General features: G+C 35.8%; 2 protein-coding genes and 1 long non-coding RNA gene across 7 annotated transcripts; 2 read left to right on the top strand and 1 right to left on the bottom strand.

Moving 5' to 3' along the window:
• The first annotated feature begins 6254 nt into the window (after window positions 1-6254).
• Window positions 6255-9437, top strand: LOC112179154. Of its 2 annotated transcripts, XM_024317491.2 has the most exons (4): window positions 6255-6623; window positions 7281-7457; window positions 8691-8784; window positions 9199-9437. In XM_024317491.2, exons 1-4 carry the CDS (start codon window positions 6558-6560, stop codon window positions 9297-9299), a joined length of 438 nt encoding a protein of 145 aa, XP_024173259.1. In that variant the 5' UTR covers window positions 6255-6557; the 3' UTR covers window positions 9300-9437. The 2 variants fall into 2 exon arrangements, with proteins under 2 accessions (XP_024173259.1, XP_024173258.1); XM_024317490.2 differs by lacking the exon at window positions 9199-9437 and having other exon boundaries at window positions 6258-6623; window positions 8691-9095.
• A 2175-nt stretch (window positions 9438-11612) lies between these two features.
• Window positions 11613-13911, top strand: LOC112178837 (serine/threonine-protein kinase Nek5). Of its 3 annotated transcripts, none has more exons than XM_024317074.2 (7): window positions 11613-12135; window positions 12250-12316; window positions 12425-12490; window positions 12602-12648; window positions 12756-12801; window positions 12910-12990; window positions 13077-13911. In XM_024317074.2, the coding sequence occupies exons 1-7, from the start codon at window positions 12038-12040 to the stop codon at window positions 13227-13229; spliced, it is 558 nt and encodes a 185-aa protein (XP_024172842.1). In that variant the 5' UTR covers window positions 11613-12037; the 3' UTR covers window positions 13230-13911. The 3 variants fall into 3 exon arrangements, with proteins under 3 accessions (XP_024172842.1, XP_024172845.1, XP_024172843.1); XM_024317077.2 differs by having other exon boundaries at window positions 11615-12135; window positions 12910-12920; window positions 13562-13911; XM_024317075.2 differs by having other exon boundaries at window positions 11615-12135; window positions 13562-13911.
• Window positions 13912-15095: 1184 nt separating this feature from the next.
• Window positions 15096-17533, bottom strand: LOC112178998. 2 transcript variants are annotated; one of them, XR_002927601.2, is made up of 5 exons: window positions 17200-17533; window positions 16922-17047; window positions 16728-16828; window positions 16175-16345; window positions 15096-15565 (listed from the first exon to the last, which is right to left on the bottom strand). It is a non-coding gene; the product is annotated as an uncharacterized LOC112178998 (long non-coding RNA). The 2 variants fall into 2 exon arrangements; XR_002927600.2 differs by having other exon boundaries at window positions 15096-15562.
• Window positions 17534-20077: the final 2544 nt, after the last annotated feature.

Raw genomic sequence — 20077 nt, 5'->3', positions numbered from 1 at the left:
TATTGTCTATTATGTCTTGCTATTATTTTGATTATGGTTGGATGATGAAGTTTAAATGTGTTCTTGGCTATTGTTATATAAGTTGGAATGATTGAATTGTCAGATTTCAAACCTTAATCTATGTTGAATATTGTTGAACCAAACATAACTTATGGGTTATAAAGGAGCATGCAATACACTTCCATACCCACTTCAGCTTCATTATCGACTAATTCAATGTAAGAAACAAGCCTGTGGAGACAGCTTTTTGGCTTTAAAATAGTCACATTTTTTGTTGGATACCTATAAACAACAATGACATCTACAAGTTTCTTTTGCCGAAAGAAATTGAACTTTTATCCTTGTTACCTTTAATGTTATCACCCCAAGTCAAAATATGACCTCCATTGTTTATAACAAAGCCCAACCCATGTTGGATATCATGTGCAGCCTCACGAGCCTGAGCCCGAGCCTGACCACTACCACCAAACCTCTTTTTTGAAACAACACGAAGAGTAACTACAACTGTATTTCTCATTTCTTTAAAGAACGTAGTTTCTCTCATTCTGAAAGGAGAGAGGAATGAGGAATTTCTTGTGCTTTAGCGTAAGTGCTGGCCATTTCACATCTGAGATGACAACCACTTTTGACATCTTATTTACATGAGAGCACCATATCATACATAACACTATTACTTCTACCTAAGTGTACGGTTATCAACATATTCAATACAAAGATATCAAGTGGAATAAAATCTAAATATGCTGATATTGAGCTTATTAGTAAATATTCATGTCTCTAATATGTCAAATTGAAAGAAAAAAAAATGTAGGTCCGATTGTAAAATGTGAAAGGAAATATATAAAAACTAAAAATGAATGAAAAATAGAATAAATGGGCCAGTGGATGTGAGACATTATACTATTTTTTTCTTTTCTAATTCTACAAATTACTTTGTTGTCTTTATTGTTTAAAGATATTGTTTAAGAGAAAATCTTAGGCTTTGAATGTTTAAAAAGAACTTAAGTTTTATAGATGAACATTATGTAGACTAGCATGGCGATCAGGTGCTCCGAACATGGAGAAAGCTATGCAACATTGATCATTCATGGATATATCAAGTACCCCTCTTGGATGTTGAATAAGTTTTAGAGACACTACCAAGTCCATCTGCAAGGCTCCTAAATTAAAGGCTTCAAAAGAAGCAATAAAAAAAAGGAAAGAATAAGAAGGAGAAAGATGATTGTATAGTAATCAAAATAGAAAGTCTTAATTGATCCCCCACTGCTATGATTGTGTTAATAAAGAAAACGACGAGGATGCTCAAAATCACACGGCGAAATTGTTAGCACTTAAGTAGCAAAAAGAGTACAAACAGATTATATCTATCGATACTTCTGCAATAACTCCTGAATCAAAACAATGGCAGAAAATAGGAAGATTGTGATTAAAGAGAAAACAAGATATGACGTTGGTAGTAGCGTCGAAGACACCCATAGTTCGAAGATACCACATGAAAACGAAGACATCATTTTTATAATACCAAATCAAATGTTGTTTACCAACTAAATTTTTATAAAAATTGTATTAAAATAAAATTAGAGGTTGATTGCATTAAATCAACAGCCAAAAGGTCAAAGATTGCAAACACTTCAAAATAGAAAATTGGAGGGGTAACAACAAATTCTTATCTAAGCACTACAACTCATTACAAAATATCTGAGTTCACTTTTTAAATCGAACCTATAAACAAAAAATAACTTCATGTCTTCCAGAGAAAAAAAATCATAAAACTAGCCATCCATTCCCCTGCTCGCAATTGTGGTGCAAAATAGAATGCTACTTTCCATAAAACAAATAGGAGCCAAATCCTCATCCATAAGCTGCTTGAGATACACCAGTCCAATTTGAGATAATTAATTACTAATTCCACCGGAATCATAATCTGAATTAAACTAGCACTTTAGAGACCATAAAAATACTCCAGTATGTAAACCTTCGAGCCAGGCCAGCCCAAAGCACTAAGTAATGGATGGGGGTGATAAGGCACCAGTCTTGATAGCCCATAAGTTGGGCCCAGATTGTTATATATAAGCCCAGACCCAAACATAAGCAAGCTTAGCATTCTTGTGCCATATCATCACCACCGTCAACATAATTTCCTACTTCCACAACATCACCGTCAAACTCTAATCAACGACAACAAACGTCTAATCCAGGACTGCAAAACCTGCAATTCCAACCAGAAAAGAAAAAACAAATCAACTACGCAAAACCACAAGATCCAATTCAACTGCACGCCGCTTCCAATGCTCCATAATCATGTTGTGAATAATTATGCAAGCTATCATGATGCTTCGAAGAGTCCACAATGAAACAAACGAGAATAGTGACGTAGCATGAAAAAATGAAATTGAAGGATACCCGAAACACCTCATCATGTTTTTTCGGTACGCATCTTGCTTTTTGGCAAAGAGTTTCTTCACAAAACCGCTTGGCTTGAGATTTTTTTTTTTTTGGTCAAACATTGATCACCAAATGTAAATTTCATTAGCAAGGAAATTCACAAATCTTATGTTGTTGATCTTGAATGTCATTGAAATGGCACCTTTAGATATGACATGTTAGAACACTTTAGACTATGCAACACATTGATGTCATTTTGAGCTCCTGAAGTTTTGAATAATGCATGTCATATGTATGTGTCGTAGGAGGCCACCGTCTCAGGAATAATAATTGGGCAAACTTTATGACTAGTGTGAGTGTTGTGAAATTTTAATTAAAACTCGCAAGCGCACGAATCGTCGTTGGTATAGTGTGCAAGTACGAGGTCATTCCAACTGAGGATTGATAATCAATTTAAATCCTAACCTAATTAATCCAAACACAAAATCACAGAAACACAATGAACAATAAAGAGAAAGAAGATATTGTTTTTTAGATTTTCAAATAAAGAAATAAGGTGAAAATTAAGGAAAGAAACAAAATATAAGTTGATAAAGTAGAAAAGCAAAGATGATAAAACCTAAGGTTTTAAATCAACCACTAACAATCCTATTTATGTTTCGATATAATTAACGGATTCTTTTGATGACAATCATTCCCGTATCTAAGTCCAGGTACAACACTTAGACCATAGTTTTCCTTAAGTGTATGATTCTCTCCAGGTACGGCAAATGTCGTATATCCTAACATGCAGTTTATCTAGGTACGGTATAAATTTAACACATAGGACTCATTACGTTCTAGAAAACAAGAGAATCATGCAAACCATTACTTCAGATACGACAATAATGTAATTCACAACTCTTAATCACAAGAAGCTAATTTGAATTATATTGCAGGTACGCCTCAAATTCATCTTCTAATTACTAGATGCAAAGCCCCAAGGTGATCAATCAAATAGCTTAAACATAAAGCATCAATTCAAATAGGGACTAAGAATTCATCATAAAGAAACTATAAATCCATCAACAAATCATCAAAGTACATAAACAATCATACTAGGGCATCATCCTAACCCTAGAAAAAAGTTTAGCAAAAGATAACTAAGTAAAACATAAAAAGAATGGAAAAGGAAAAGAAGGGGAAGATGGACGAGTCGTCTCTGCTCCTTAGGTGTCTACATTGTGCTCCCAAGACTTTCTTTCTCATGTAAATTCGTGCTCCCTTATATAGGGAAGATTTCTGCTCATCTTTGGCTTCGTGTTTCCTTGTAAAACTTTGGTTTAGATTCATTTCTTCATTTAGAATGGGAAAACCTTGAAATATCTCTTGTAGAAGTAGGAATAAGTTTGTCATTTAATCCTCATCTGAATTAACTTCCTTGAAATATTAGGGTTGACAATCTTGTGCCACGGAACTTGAGTTCTCCACGAATGGTTGTAAATTCTCAAGCAGGTTTCCTATTCTGACCTATCTTCAATCAAATAATCATAACTTTCTCCAGAAGTATCAAAATTGAGATCCATAAAATTCTACATAAAGTAGACATCCGTAGCTTTCCATGAATATAAGGCTCATTTTCTGATTCGATCCGAGCATTTTTCCAGTAATTTGGCGATGTTGGGTGTTCTGCACAGACAGATTCTGAAATGCGGTATTGCAATCGCCTTTCAATCATACTTAGCTCATTCTAGCTTCTTTTCTTCTTTCTACGAAACAAACCTACAAAAACACTAAAACATGTAAATGAATCATAAATAAGGAGAAATAAACATAAAAACCAAGATTAAGAGACATAGAAATATAAGATAATATGAGCACATCAGTGAGCTCCGGCCAACCCAAGTATACAAACTTCCATTCCCAGTACATATAATCAATGCTTTGAGTCATACCCAAAAAACCACACTTATCTTCTTTTGGGAAAAGCCTTTGGAGGTCTGACACTGTCAGAGTGTGAGAGTATCACTTCGAACAAAGAGTTTCCACTTATTCTCAAAACTTCTTCAAACATTGCAACATGTCTTCCACCTTTGTTTTTTAGGTACATTGATCATGTAGCTGCACCATACGCAAGTATTGGTAGGGCACCCGTCATTTTTGTTAGGGTAGGAATCTAATTTTGTAAGAACAATTAATTTTTGTCGCTAGAACTTGTCGTAATTGCAAAGGTTCTCCACGATGCGATTGAAGACAGCTCTTCACATTCTGTACCATATCTAGAATTCTACTTCATTGAAAATTATACATTTGATAAAATAATCCTCCATAAGACACTAGTCACACAATTACCTAAGTCTTTTGACATTTGGAGCACGACCAAGTCGTGAACCACTCCCTCTTGATGGATCAAAAGAATCATACTCTGCTAAAGCTGCAATAAGCAGAGCATTTGTGTCAGGACTCATCCCGGAATTTTCCCCTAAACTCCAAGCACTTTTCGGAAAAATTCGACAGAACTTTCCCTAAAAGTGGACAACCCAAACCTATTGTAAGGACATAAAGATAAAACACTTCTAGATTTAACTCAATTCCAAATCCTGAAACCACCTTGCTTCCCAACAAACAACCCACAATTTACTAAGCATAAAAGTCTAAGTGCATAATCTTAAGGACTTATGTTACAACCCAATAGCTCCAATCTTTCCACTTCTTCGTTTACACAAACTCAGACACAACCCATAATTTTACAAATATTTATATAAGTCTCCCAAGGTCATCAGAGCAATCTATGGAAAATACAATTTAATACATAAGGATTAGGGGGAAATTCCGGGATGGGTCCTGACAGTTTGTGGCTTGGATCCGCTCAATGTCTTCCTTACTTACTTGCTGCCTTTACAACAACCAGTTGCTCAACTCTTCCATTGGAAGGAACATGAATGTGGTGGAGTGTTTGGGTGGAAGAAGAGATTCAAGAAGAAACATAAAGATGGATATGGGCCAAAAATTGCATCTGAAATCAAATATGATTTGTTACAAGATAATGCCACATCAATTACACACGTGTCAAATAGAGACTAGCCGATGATCTTATCAAAATCTAAGATAATTTATAACTAAAAATGATTTGAATAAAAATGATTTGAAGCATTGAAACATGTCATGTGTTGATAAGCCAAAATTTAGCCAAGATCTTATATATTTATATTATTACATATATATATATATATTAATTAAAGATATAATGACGTATGACATCTAGAAATAATTTAAAATCTTATCAAATTATTTTTTATATTTAAAATTCTAATTTGCCTATTTTTATTACTGTCGACTGTTGCATAAAAAATATGAAGACAAAGACAATTATTGTGAATAGTATCAGCCTTTATTAACAAAGTATGATTTTTGGACTATAGGCATTGCCTGCTGCTGCAGAAACTGCATTAGAGATTTAGAGTAGTCTTGGTTGCCTAACTTGCCTTGTTCGTTGGATGGTCCTGCAAACATTAAAATAATAAAAATGCAATTTACATCGTAACTATTAGCTAAGTGATGAGTGATGACTAATAATTGCATTAACTAAAAGTTTGATTTCCCTCAAATATTTCAAAAAAAAAATTAAAATCTTTATATCAAAGAAGAAATATCGGTCTAAATTTTAGATTCGGTGGTTAAATTTCATCTTTAATTAACTTTAGTTACAACAGTACAAAGTGCAAGTGCATGTGGAGTCGAAATCACACTTCCTTTTTTCCATCGAGGAATCCTCCCAACAGTCGCTCGTCAATTTCGTTCTTTATTGTCGTTGTCCGAACAGTCCATTTCTTCAAATTCACAGCTTTTCCCCTGCTGACTCCAAAGCATATTTAGGAGATACGTACAGAGCCGACAAAACCCACTACGCCAAGCAACCTTATCATCTTCCACCACCTGTCTCTCTCTCTCTCTCTCTCTCTATCTCTACCTCTATCTGTCTCTTGCTCTACCCAGAGTCCAAGAGAGGGAGAGACAAACATATCAGCAGGGCCCCAGAAAAGAGCAACAAACAAAACAATCATGTGGTACATAATCTGGGTTTCTGTGTAAGTAGATTAATTTTCATCTGTACTCAATAGAGAAAGGGATACGTTGGAATAACCAAAATAAAGATCAGACCGCCCTTTTTCTGTGAAAAGAAAGTAATAACCATGGTGGGTATTTTCTCAAGGTTCTCTGTCAGCAGAGCCAGTCATCGACGCACTCAAAGTGCCATCGTAAGAACAGAACGCTCTCTTATTCTCTCTCTCGTTGTATGTTAAGAGTAGTTGTAGCTTCTTCTTTAAAGTTTCTATTAAGATTGCTTTCTTTTTTTTTTTACTGGGGTTGACTTTTTCCATGTGTTCTAGAATTTGTGATAGGGAGCTTAGATTTGGTCTTCTGTTATGGAACTTTGATGAGGATCTGACCTTGTCTTTGGTTTGGTTTTGAATAGTTGAAAAACCACTTCTTTGAATTTGACTCTCTTTTTTTCTTTTGTTTTCCTGTGTGTTATTGGATCTTAACCTGCCTAATCCTGGACTTCTGAGCTATCAGCTTTGGTATCAGCTTACCCTTTTATCCAATTGGCATTCTTTGTTTGGGTTTTGCAATTTCAAAGAACCAAGTTGAGTTTTTGACAGAATATATGTAATGGGTTTACTTGATGATCAGTTTGCTTATTGGTACCTTCTTTCTTCTTTTGTTTTGTTGTTCAAAACGAATTACAGTTTCTTGTAATCTGTAAGCGTCTTGTTCCATTGAATTCCTGAACGGTCATTAAAGTTTTCTGCTTGAGGTTAGATCTGCGCTTGCTTATATTGCTAATCTTGTGATGTCAGCTATGTGTTGGATGTGGACATTCATGATTCTATGTAAATTGCTATCTGGTGCAGGATGAAAGGGAAGTATTGCCCCCTAATTCGGAGGTTACTGGTGCAGCAACTGCTGCGGCAACTGCATCTCATGGGATTGAAGTAGCAGTGGAGTTTAAGCCAGTTGAACATCCAATGGAGCCTCTTGACAATGACAGACCAATTCAGTGCCCGTTACCTGAGCCTTCTATTCTCAATGTAAGATATATCTCGGCTGCCCTAAAGAATCTAGCTTTCCTACTCAGCAACCTGGGATTATATATTAATTTGGATGACATATGGTAGAACTGTTCTATTTTTTTCTCTATTATTTCAACTGCGTTTACTGATTAGTTGGGGCAATAGTTTACCCGTGTCCGAGCAGATTTTAAGTCATTCTCTTTTCAGTGATGAATGGATTAGATGGAAAGCCTTGGTTGTGTGAACATTCAAGTTTGTTGTCAGCATTAGCCTGAGGGTTTGTGGGTTAACAATTTCTAATCCGATGCACCATCAGTTGTCATGTTATTAGGACAGTTTGTGGCTTGACAGAGTCTGTGATACTTTTACTTGTATATATGGAAGATAATCCTTCATTCTTGAAGTTACAATTGGAAAAGCAAGCATCAAAACCTGTAGTTTTGTCCATGAATAGATCCCAGAAGATAGTGTTAAGCCATTATGGGGATTGACAGAGTATGCCGTGATTTATAGAAAAGTGCGAACTGTACATGTTTAGTTTAAGTACCTGAGTCCATTATAAGGTTTCCCAGGTGTCACCGCACAACTGCTGTGTAATCAATTTTAGGGAATGGTTGCTACTGAAAGTTTTTTGTAATATCAAATTTTGTTATGATCCGTTGGGAATGCTTGCTAGTTTAAGTACCGGAGTCCATTATAAGGTGCCCGGATGTCAGTGCATAACTGCATTGTAATCAATTTTAGGGGGATGGTTGCTACTGAAAGTGTTTTGTAATATCAACTTTTGTTGTGATCCCTTGTGAGTGCTTGCTATTTAAGGTCTGACTGTAGCTTCTAACATATCCTATTACAATGAAGTTCTATATGACAAGCTTGGTGTCCATTTTAAGAATAGATAGCTATCATCCTAAAGGGTTAAGGCTGCAAAGTCATTGGTCCTTGTTTTTCATGGAATTCTCTAGGAGAAAACTGATTGTATATCAGCATTAGAATGGCAACTTCTTCCAATATTATTATGACTCTTTCACCATTGCTGTCCTACTTATAATTGTTTTTATCATGGTAATGTATGAAAGATGTTTCTTTTTCCCCCATTTTTTTTAGGGTGGTTTACAATGATTTTGACTTACTTACAGAATGTTCGGAATGAATTAGTTTTCTTTGTGCTTTGATCTGTTTGCCACACACATTATCTGTGAATAATGTATGAATAATTGAATATAGTCCTTAATAAAGCTTTTTGACCTTTAGGATGGAAGAATATGGAAGGAGAGAGTATCAGCAACTGTGCCAAGGAGAGGTGACTTGCCAGTGATGATGGAAGGCGGGTCTCTTGAACCCGAAGGTACTGTGCCGAAACCAAGACAGCCAAATCGCATGATTTTACCTTCTCTTAGTGCCCCTGAACATAACATTCTAAACTTACTAGAAGAATGTAATGCCTCTGGGATCTAAAACATAGTACATTGTTTCCTATTTGGTAATAAATTTCTGTACAATTTCAATTGCTCACTCTCTCTCTCTGTTCACCCCTCTTTTTGTATTGTATATTCTCTTTTTCATGAATGGTCATATTGAATATATGTATTTATAGATGTATCAATGTCACAGTTACACATATAGAATGTAATTTACCAAGTGAACATTTTCTCAGAATTCCAACTTTTATTATCATCAGTTGCCTCTTTGTTTATACAACCTTGTCTTGGCTTTATTTGCACTTAAACTAAGACCTTACCAATACTTCAATCCTGGCCAGGCTCATACAGGTTTCGTAACAAGTGGTGGATTGTAGACAAGATGTCTACTTTTGGGAGCAGTAGAGAATTGGATTGTGGTTTTTTCATTTGCGTCATGTGATATTATTGTGGAAGTGGTATATTATGCTCTTATGCAGCTTCTATCATAACTTGTATACTTGTTTTCTTCCCCATCATTTGTGGATCTAAAAACGCTATGGCAAGGAATTTGCTGAATAAAATGTCCATCTGTGGTCCATCTAAAATCGTAGGCTCGAGGAAAATAGAAAGAAGTGATGCTCAATGTGATGTATAATTCCGTTCTAGCTTTCTTAGTCACTTTATTCTCATATTAAGGGATTGAACTTGCTCTTGTATATGAGGAGTATTGCTATGGAAGTTCTAAAGGACCCCCCACATTCATATATTTTTCTCACAAAAATTTTAACTAGACCTTCATCTGTAAATTTGGGTCATGTTGTAGTGATCCTTTTAGTCAATTAGGACTTTCACCTGCCAGGTTGAAGAAGAGATATGCTGTAACCGATGAGATCAGAACCTTCGAGTCCGAGATAATAATAGCCTCGGTGTTACTGAAAGACGGGGCAAGAACAACTCCATGGATTGCAAGAGCTTTAGCTGTCATTGATGAAGGGCTTATAATAAACTTGGCAGAACCAGCTAGCAGCCACTCTTTATTTGTGAATTTGGTAGTTGTAACTTCTACAGAAACATAAATGAGTGTTTAGCAGGCAACTTTCCGGATCACATGATTGTAATTTCAGCCTTTTTCCCCATCTCTACTTTGTTCCACCTGTTTCATCCTTCTTCTCTATCTCTACTTTGTCTCTCTTCTATACTTCTTAGCTCTTTCAAGTAACAAAGAACAAAAATGCGAACGCTAGCAGATGAACCGTTTCTGTAGTTCATCGGTAAGTTAAGAAGCGCACGTGTGGATTTGGATTCGTTTTTAATAGTGTTGCTGCATATTCATGGTTAGCTAGCCATACAAGCTGAGATAGATCTTCGTCAACCCTTTGGATAAATTAGTTTGAGAAAGATTTAAGATGATCAAGATTCAAATTAGTACATATAATAAGACATACAGCAACAACAAGATCATACATAAGTAAAGCCATATAAGAACTAGCTAGCTAGACAGACAACTCTTGAGCTTGAAATGGAAGCTCTGTTGGGTACTTGACAAGGTGTTTCCGGGGACTGCGAAAACTTCCATGATTCATCCATGTCTTCTTCCCTTGCCATGTATTCCCATGCAATTCTTTCATCGTCCCTCGATTTTCTTCATTACCTGCAGAACCTTCTTCCATGGCTTTTGCTGACGACGAATGGATCGGAATAGAGGAGGAGGATGCAACAAAAATCAAGATCAACAAGACAAGTAATAACGCTGTGGCTGAGGCCCTCATGATCAACTGCACCAGTCTTCTACTCTGATTGATGTTTCTTTAGCCTTTGTGTTGCCTTCTGAAGAGAGTGGTGTGTTAATATAGAAAGTAGAAAAGGGTTAACTTTACTTTGGTTGGAAGTCAGGAAGAAATCATTGGGCCTCCTACACGCAATGTTGAGTACATTTTTGGATGGATGAACTTCGACATTATTATTATATGTTAATATCTTCGGGTGGTTAATAATTGTGAGATTGGTTAGTGACTTTAGTGTGCTATGAAGTAAATTAATGATTCTGTTGTAGACTGTAGACCAAAACCTTTAAGGTGCATCACTTTCATCATAAGCAAGCATCAAGTGCTTTAACCTATTTGGTCAATGTGGTTATCCATCTCTGTTGGAAGGAGGGCGGGATATATATATATATATATATATATATATATATATATATATATATATATATAAAGGGTAAATTCCTCCTATGGTACCTGAGGTATTGCTACTTGGACAGTTTAATACCTGATGTATTAAAGGGGACAGTTTGGTACTTGAAGTTAGACTCCGTTTGACACTTTGGTACTTCTGTTAATTTTTCTGTTAAATGTAAGGATAAAATTGACGTTTAGAATATATGTATAAAAATATAATAAAAAAACATGATCGAGTTTGTGGGTTGATTTTCTTCATAATTTTATAAGTATGAATTAATACTTATGAGTTATGTTGAAGGTGAAATATTCGAATTTTATGTTTAAGAAATATAGTAATCATATAGTGAACACCCATGAGAGTACTGCGTTGAAACTAGTCTCGTACAACTAAATTTTTTTAAGGGGTTTTGTCCATTTACCCCATTTCTAGGGATTTTTTTCTCACTTAAAAGGGTCAATGATAAAAGCGGTCATTTTAAAGTGTCTTATTATAATTCAGGATACACAAATGTCTCCATGATAATTAAAGTCACCACTTTACGACCTACCACTAGAGTTGAACTTAATTACAAAAACTGCCACCGCGGCTCTCTCTCTCTCCCTCCTGTTACCCAAGCCTGTCTGAAGCCTTCTCCATTCGGACTCAGACCATTACTCTCTCTCTCTCTCTCTCTGTGATCGGAGCCAGCCATGTCCGTCGGAATCGTCACGCTCGAAATGCGGAGCCACAACTCCACGAGTAGCGACGCCATGAGCGGAGCGACGCCGGAAGTGAACCAGTCGCCATACCGGAAACTCAACTCGATCAAGAGATAAGATCAATACAGGCCGAGTCTCGAGTTGCAGCCACTGCCGTCGATCGCAAAGCCGCCGCAGCCTCAGAACCCGATTCGCCGTCGCCGATGACGTCTTGAGTTTTTCCGATCCACGCCATGAGTTTCATCTTCGCAAACAGAAAACACCCGCAGGTAAAATAGGAGGCATTGCTGTGGTTGATTTGAATCGAGAGAGGAAAGGGATGGAGTCTAGGATGGATCAGTATGAGCTGATGGAGCAGATCGGCCGGGGAGCTTTCGGAGCCGCGATTTTGGTTCATCACAAGGCTGAGAAGAAGAAGTGAGGATTGAATATGTTGAATCTGTGTAATGCAGAGGATTTATTTGTTTTTTTGAAGCTAATTTGTTCTTTTGTTTTTTTGTGTTTTTTTTTTTTGGTTTCAATTTGGTTCAGGTATGTGTTGAAGAAGATCCAGCTTGCAAGGCAGACGGAGCGGTGCCGGAGATCTGCTCATCAAGAGGTAGTTTTCAAGTTCAATACTTTGATTTCCGGTTCTGTTGTCATAGGATATAGTTTTACTGCTATTTGGTGTAGATTTAGTTATGTAGTTTTGTTGGTTGATGTGTAGATGGCTCTTATTGCCCGGATTCAGCACCCGTACATTGTGGAATTTAAGGAAGCCTGGGTTGAGAAGGTGAGGCACTTTTGTTCATGTGTGTATGTGGATGCGTATAAATCAGATTTGTATCTTATTGGTTTGGCTTTTAGATTTTTGTGTTTTTCCTGAATTGGATTCGTAATGTAGGGTTGCTATGTTTGCATTGTCACTGGATACTGTGAAGGTGGAGATATGTGAGTTGTTCACAGTTGTTACAAACCTTGTTATTTGGTCTGGATTCTTGTAATGTTGCATGTATACCCTTAGTTTTTACACTGTCTGTCATGTATAAACTTTGCAGGGCTGAGTTGATGAAGAAATCCAATGGGGTTTATTTTCCTGAGGAGGTACACTCATTTCTCTATTCAAACAAGACCACGTTTTCTGATCTCACAAGCTAAGTTCATAATTTAACTTCCGTGTTGCTCCTGTTGTGACTGTGCTCTGTTGCTCAGAAACTATGCAGGTGGTTCACGCAGCTACTCTTGGCAGTTGAATACCTGCATTCAAATTATGTTCTACATCGTGATCTAAAAGTATATTTACCACTGCTACCACTTTCCATCTGAATTCCTATTGCATTTTACAGTTTTTAAGATCAATCTGCTGGTCTTTTTTGCAGTGTTCCAATATATTGTTATTGTTTATGAGGTCACATATCCTTCATTGCTATCATTCTTTACTGCTAATGAGGTGCAATCTAGAAATAAATGACCCTGATATGTATATATATCCATTTAGTAATCATATTCTCATAGTGACATGTTTTGTATAGAGCTACCGTGCATCCTCTTTTTTCTTCTACAACTCTCCATGCTTACAAAAAGTCGGTAGTTAAGTTGATCAAGTATCTGGATATTCTATATATTTAACTTTTTCCTGAATGAATTCCTTTCACATTCTAGTGTATGCCATTTAGATTTAATAAACTGAGTAAATAGATGTTTAGAAAACCATATTGAGGGGTCAAACTAGAAGCTTTTACATTTATATATGAAGGAAACAACTTGGTTCTTATTCTAGAAAAGTTGAGCTATTTATACTTGATGGTAATAGTGACATTGCTGCTATTATGGAATTGATTGTTTTCCTATATTTTTGTGGCAGGTTGTAGGAACCCCCAATTACATGTGTCCTGAACTGCTTGCTGATATTCCTTATGGCTTCAAATCTGATATCTGGTCTTTAGTTTGCTATTAGCAATCCTCCGATTTGGTTAATCAAAGAAATGACGTTCAATTATAATTGGCAAAGATCTGAGTCGAATTGCATTTCCTTTCTCTGAATCTTCTGAGTCTTGACAATGAATTAGTGTGACTTTAGTTTGTAATAGCATTGCAACATATATCATGTAATGATTTTTGCTATGGTGAATCCTGTTCTTTCCCAATAACATTCCTCTCTATCTTGAATTAGAGTATTGACAGTTCAGATACTTGAATTTTATTTTTTTGTTATGAGTGAAGTCTATTTACATGAAGCAATTTTTTAGTGCTTGGAGGTATTATAGTTGATGCTTATCATTCTTTGAATTGGTTTGGTATAATTCTCAAACTAATGGGCACTGTTGGATCAATCATTTTTAGGAACATAATCAGCCAACTTTGAGATAGAAATTGATTGATTTTGCACATGTCACTAACTAAGTAACTGACCATGTCACTGACCAAGTAACTGTCAGTAGCCAAGTCACAAGTTAATAGTCAAGTCACTGTAATCACATGTCACTAACTAAGTAACTGACCATGTCACTGACTATGTCACTAACCAAGTAACTGTCAGTAGCCAAGTCACAAGTTAATAGCCAAATCACTGTTAATTACATGTTACTAACCAAGTAACTGACCATGTCACTAGCCAAGTCACTGTTAATCACATGTCACTAACCAAGTAACTGATCATGTCACTGACCAAGTAACTGTCAGTAGCCAAGTCACTGTTAATCACATGTCACTAACTAAGTAACTGACCATGTCACTAACTAAGTAACTGACCATGTCACTAACTAAGTAACTGAACATGTCACTGACCAAGTAACTGTCAGTAGCCAAGTCACAAGTTAATAGCCAAGTCACTGTTAATCACATCACTAACTAAGTAACTGACCATGTCACTAACCAAGTAACTGACCATGTCACTGACCAAGTAACTGACCATGTCACTAAGTAACTGACCATGTCACTAACTAAGTAACTGACCATGTCACTGACCAAGTAACTGTCAGTAGCCAAGTCACAAGTTAATAGCCAAGTACTGTTAATCACGTCACTAACTAAGTAACTAACCATGTCACTGACCAAGTAACTGACCATGTCACTGACCAAGTAACTGTCAATAGCCAAGTCATTGTTAATCACATGTCACTAACTAAGTAACTGACCATGTCACCACCAATCACATCTCACTTGCCAAGTCATTGTCAATCACGGCACTTGCCAAGTCACTGTTAGATCCATATCACTGGCCAGGTCGCATTGCATGTTACTGGTCATGTTACTATTATACACAAAGTCACTGACTAAGTCACTATCAATCACATGTCACTTGCCAAATCACTTTTAATCACATGTCACTTGCCAAGTCACTGATTATGTTACTGGCCATGTCAAAGGGAAGAAAGCGACTATAAGAGGTATTAAAATGGACAAACGAAACAATAGATATTATTGGAAAGACTACAAGAGGGCTTAATGCAAATCAAAGAAGGCTTGATTGCGAAAATCATAACTATACTCCTCTGATTTAACAAATATACATACAAAAACCAGAACAAGTAGGAAAAAGACTGCTAGATTTTCAGTCAAAACCATATACCACAACATTAGCCTTATAGATAGTGAAATGACAAACTTTTTAAAACAAAATCTAGAAAAATCTGAATCACAATAGTTTCTCATGATATAGTTATTTGCGGTGGCCGTTGCTTCAAGATCATTTTCTTGAGAGAATAGGCGCATCATAAGCTCCTGTAGATTTGCCAACTTCTCAGCAGAATATGCCAAGTCCAAGTCCACTTTTGTCAAAACTTTCATGGAACTCTCCAACTCTTGAGCGCTGGATTCACTAACTGACATCCATTGATGTGTGTAGCCTATCTCCAACTTTGGACTGCTAACATTAACATCACAGATAGCTTAGTCTTCTACCCAAAAGCTCGGTAGTATAGTTATGAATATATAGTAATATACAGATAGTGACTGAACTAACTAATATCTTATTGGGGAAGAAATAATAAGGCTTAACAATATATCTGAGCTTTCAACTTAATCATCCGACAACAATGCATCCTTTTAATGTTATGCCCACCTAACTATATGAAGCTCAAGTCAACAAGACATGCAATCGTTTCTTCCAATTTACAGCTGCTCCTAACATATAAAGGATGAAGTCTAGGCATTAGCATACAAAAAGAAAAAGATGGTTTCTAGATATTACCAAATCAAATTAGTGATAAAAATTCTTGAAAAATAGATGTTACAAAATAGTATAGTTCACGGGCATTGACTTATATATCAGTCCACATGTTTTACCCAAAACTCAGAATGAAAGCAGAGTAAAGAAGGCAACCAAGGTGTAGCTTGAAAGTAAGTATTGGCTTAAAAAGGGGAAGGGGGACTGTCATCGCATTAACTAAATCCTATATTTTGTCCTTCTGAAACAAACTCTAAATATATCAAAGCCATACTGAAGTCAGCACTAAAGAAACAAATGAGTACTTACTTTCAGTTTAAGCCATCCGAGCATTCCACGTCTTCTGTTTCTTTTGTAATCCTTGACCAACTCATCAAGATTAGTGATATCATCTCTTCCTTCCACTGAAAGCTCGGAAGCATGACTTAGAGCATCATCATCAATCACATATTCCAGTTTTTTATCAGGCAGATATGCTAGCTGCATTGAAAATGGGTCAATTAGTAACCTAATGAGGAAGATCACAGGAGTGGTTTACAGTTTATAGTTTGAGAAATCCAAATCATAAAACAAGTTCTCACTCAAAACAAAATTCAATGAATCTGTAATCCATCCTAACTGCTGAATTACTAGACCACCCACCTCATCTTCCCCAAATGGGTCAATTTTAACTACTGGATTGTTATAAAAATTAAATGATATGTAGTTTTGCTAACAGACTCAATGTTACATGTACTTTCATACATGAATGTGTTTTTGTATCAGAAATTGAAGACCACACCATTCATGAGCTAATTAGCAGGATGTAGATATGTGATGCATACAAGCGGAAAAATCAATAGGCATATGTATATTCATTTACCTGCCAAGAATTCTCTTCAAAAGCAATCATCTTTTGTCCAATCAATACCCATCCAAAATCACCTTCCAGCGCTAAACAAGTTCTAGCATATATGCAGAGGACTGCACTAAACATCAATTTATCAAACAATTTTATGAAATGCACAATTATGAAGAAGCACGGAAATAGAATTGATTCAAACAGTGCAGGCCAACCTTCTTTACAGCCAATCTCTGCAACTTGGGAACCTCTTCAAGCAATGGAGCCTTGGTCCGGCGAATCTTGGCAGTCAGAGCACCTGCAGATGCCATACTTTTTTCTTTTGAAGCAAGCTCCGCTTTCTGCATATTAAGATTACTCAAATTTCAGTCTCAATTTGAAAAAATAGGACCAAATAATAACTAAAATTCTACTCAATTTCATCCACCTACGTTCCAGAAACCAAACAGAGATCAAAGAAAGAGAATCGAGAGAGACTGAGAAAGAGACCGACCTGAAGAGCAGCTTCAATGTCGGACTCGATGGCGGAGTAGAGGCGAGCGAAATCTGCGATGAGGAAGAAGAAGCTATAGGTACAGATCGAGTCTCAAGCGCCTAATCTCAACCGCAGCTCCCGTCGTCTTCATGATTGTCGTCGGCTTCCAGTTCGTCTCTAGGTCGCTTTCCAGTCGGATATGGAGGTCCAATGGTCACCGGCGACTCGGCTCCAGCCGGAGAAGGATAGGCGCAAACGACATCGACTTCGGAGACGGCGAGGGGGTCGATGTAGAGTCGGAGAGTAGCGTGGGGAGGAGAGAGAGAACTGATCTGGTTTTTTTTGAAATTGAAACACAATTCGGGTAGGTTGCTAATAGGGGTAAAATCGGAAACGAAAATATCATAAACCGACTTTTTTTAACATCACCTCATTATTAACAAGGACTAAATTAATATTACTAACAATTCATGATGGACCTTTTTATCAAGTGGGAAACTAGGTGACCTTTTTATCATTTCATACTCTAATTTGACCTTTTCCATAATTTCCCTTTTTTTTAATTCCCTCTTACCCAATACACTCTAAGGAAGTCTTCCCTAATACCCCATTAAGATTTTTTTTTTGTTTTTATTTTTTTTTAATACCATTTTACCCCTCACCCCTTTGTTACTTAGAGAGAGAGAGAGAGAGAGAGAGAGAGAGAAACCATAGGAGACTTCGCTGGAATCCGGTCACCGGCCGCCGGATTTCGGTCACCGGCCACCGCCCACCAGAATTTGCTGAAAATCTCACGGAAAGTTTTTTTGCCCTCAATAGGCATCTATTGCCCCCTAATAGACGTCTATTAGCCCCCAATAGACGACTATCAGCCATGTATTGCCCCCCAATAGACGTCTATCAGCCATGTATTGCCCCTCAATAGACGTAACGTTTTTTGTTAGTAACCCAATCGATTCTTAGAAAATATATTATATTGCCTTCATTGATAATAGTTAAAAATATCGCCCGTATGCTATTGTTTCAATTTCCCGAATGGTCCGAGGATTTTAAAGATTGGAATCGAGAAATGTATGTTAAATGCACCTATAATGGCGTTTAATTATCAGAAAAAGAATTTCCAAAAAACTGGTTAACAGACGGTATTCAGATTAAGATCCTATTTCCTTTTCGTCTGAAACCTTGGCACACATCTAACCCACGAGCCCCTTATAATGATCCAATGAAAAAGAAAGATTCAAAAAATGATTTTTGTTTTTTAACAATTTTTGGAATGGAAGCTGAATTCCCTTTTGATTCTCCCAGAAAACAACTTTCATTTTTTGAACCCATTTTTAAAGAACTCAAAAGAAAAATTAGAAAATTGAAAAAGAAATGCTTTCTAATTCTAAGAATTTTAAAAGAAAAAACAAAATTGTTTGTAAATGTTTTAAAAGAAACAAAAAAATGGGTCATTAAAAGGATTCTTTTTTTAAAAGAAATAAAAAAAGAACTCTCACAAATAAATCCAATTCTATTATTTGGATTGAGAAAAAGAAAAGTATATGAATTGAGTAAAACGAAAAAAGATTCTATAACCAGTAATCTGATGATTGATGAATTGTCCATTGAAACTATACCATCATCCATTGAAACTATACCTCGGAATTGGACAAATTATTCATTGACAGAAAAAAAAAATGCAGGATCTAACTGATAGAACAAGCACAATCATAAACCAAATAGAAAAAATTACAAATAAAAAAAAGGGCGGATTTCGAATTTCAGATCCAAATATTCGTTCTAACAAAATAAGTGATGATGATAAAGGGTTGGAATCACAAAAAAATATTTGGCAGATATTAAAAAGAAAAAATGCTCGACTAATACGTAAATTACATTATTTTATGAAATTTTTCATTGAAAGGATATACATAGATATCTTTCTGTGGATCATTAATATTCCTAGGATCAATACACAACCATTTCTTGAATCAATAAAAAAAATTATTAATAAATACATTACCAATGAAACAAATCAAGAAAAAATGGATAAAACAAATCAAAGTTTAATTCACTTTATTTCGACTATAAAAAAGGCACTTTATAATACTAATATTAGTAATAAGAATTCAAATACTTTTTGTGACTTATCCCACTTTTCACAAGCCTATGTATTTTACAAACTCTCACAAACCCAATTTATTCCTTTTTATTTTTATAAGTTAAAATCTGTCTTTCAATGTAATGGAGCAGCCCCCTTTATTAAGAATGAAATAAAGGATTATTTTATTGGAACACAAGAACTTTTTCATTCTCAATTAAGACATAAGAATCGTCAGAATTCTGGAATAAATCAATGGACAAATTGGTTAAGGAATCATTATCAATATGATATATCTCAGATTAGATGGTCTAGACTAGTATCACAAAAATGGCGAAATCGATTCAATCAACACTGTACAAATCAAAATAAGGATTTATGCAACTCCTCTAAAAAAACAAAATTTATTCACTACGAAAAACAAAATAATTTTGAAACGGCTTCATTACTAAACGAAAAAGAGAATTTTAAAAAACAATATAGATATGATCGGTTAGCATATAAATCTATTAATTCTGAAGATACGAAGTACTCTTCAATTTATGAATCGCCATTACACGTAAAAAATAACCAAGAAGTTTTTTCGAATTCCAACACAAATAAACGAAAATCTTTTTATATGATGGAAGGTATTCCTATTATCCCTATCAATAAGGATCTAGTACAAGATGATATTAGAGATATGGAGAAAAATCTGGATAGAAAATATTTTGATTGGAGAATTCTCGATTTTTGTCTTAGAACGAAAATCGATAGCGAGGCTTGGATCAATATTGATACTGACCCAAACAGTAATAAAAAATCTACTAAGGC

This window comes from Rosa chinensis, chromosome 7 (genome assembly GCF_002994745.2).
Source record: "Rosa chinensis cultivar Old Blush chromosome 7, RchiOBHm-V2, whole genome shotgun sequence".
Taxonomy (NCBI): Eukaryota; Viridiplantae; Streptophyta; class Magnoliopsida; order Rosales; family Rosaceae; genus Rosa; species Rosa chinensis.
This window is presented reverse-complemented; position numbering and strand designations above follow the sequence as displayed.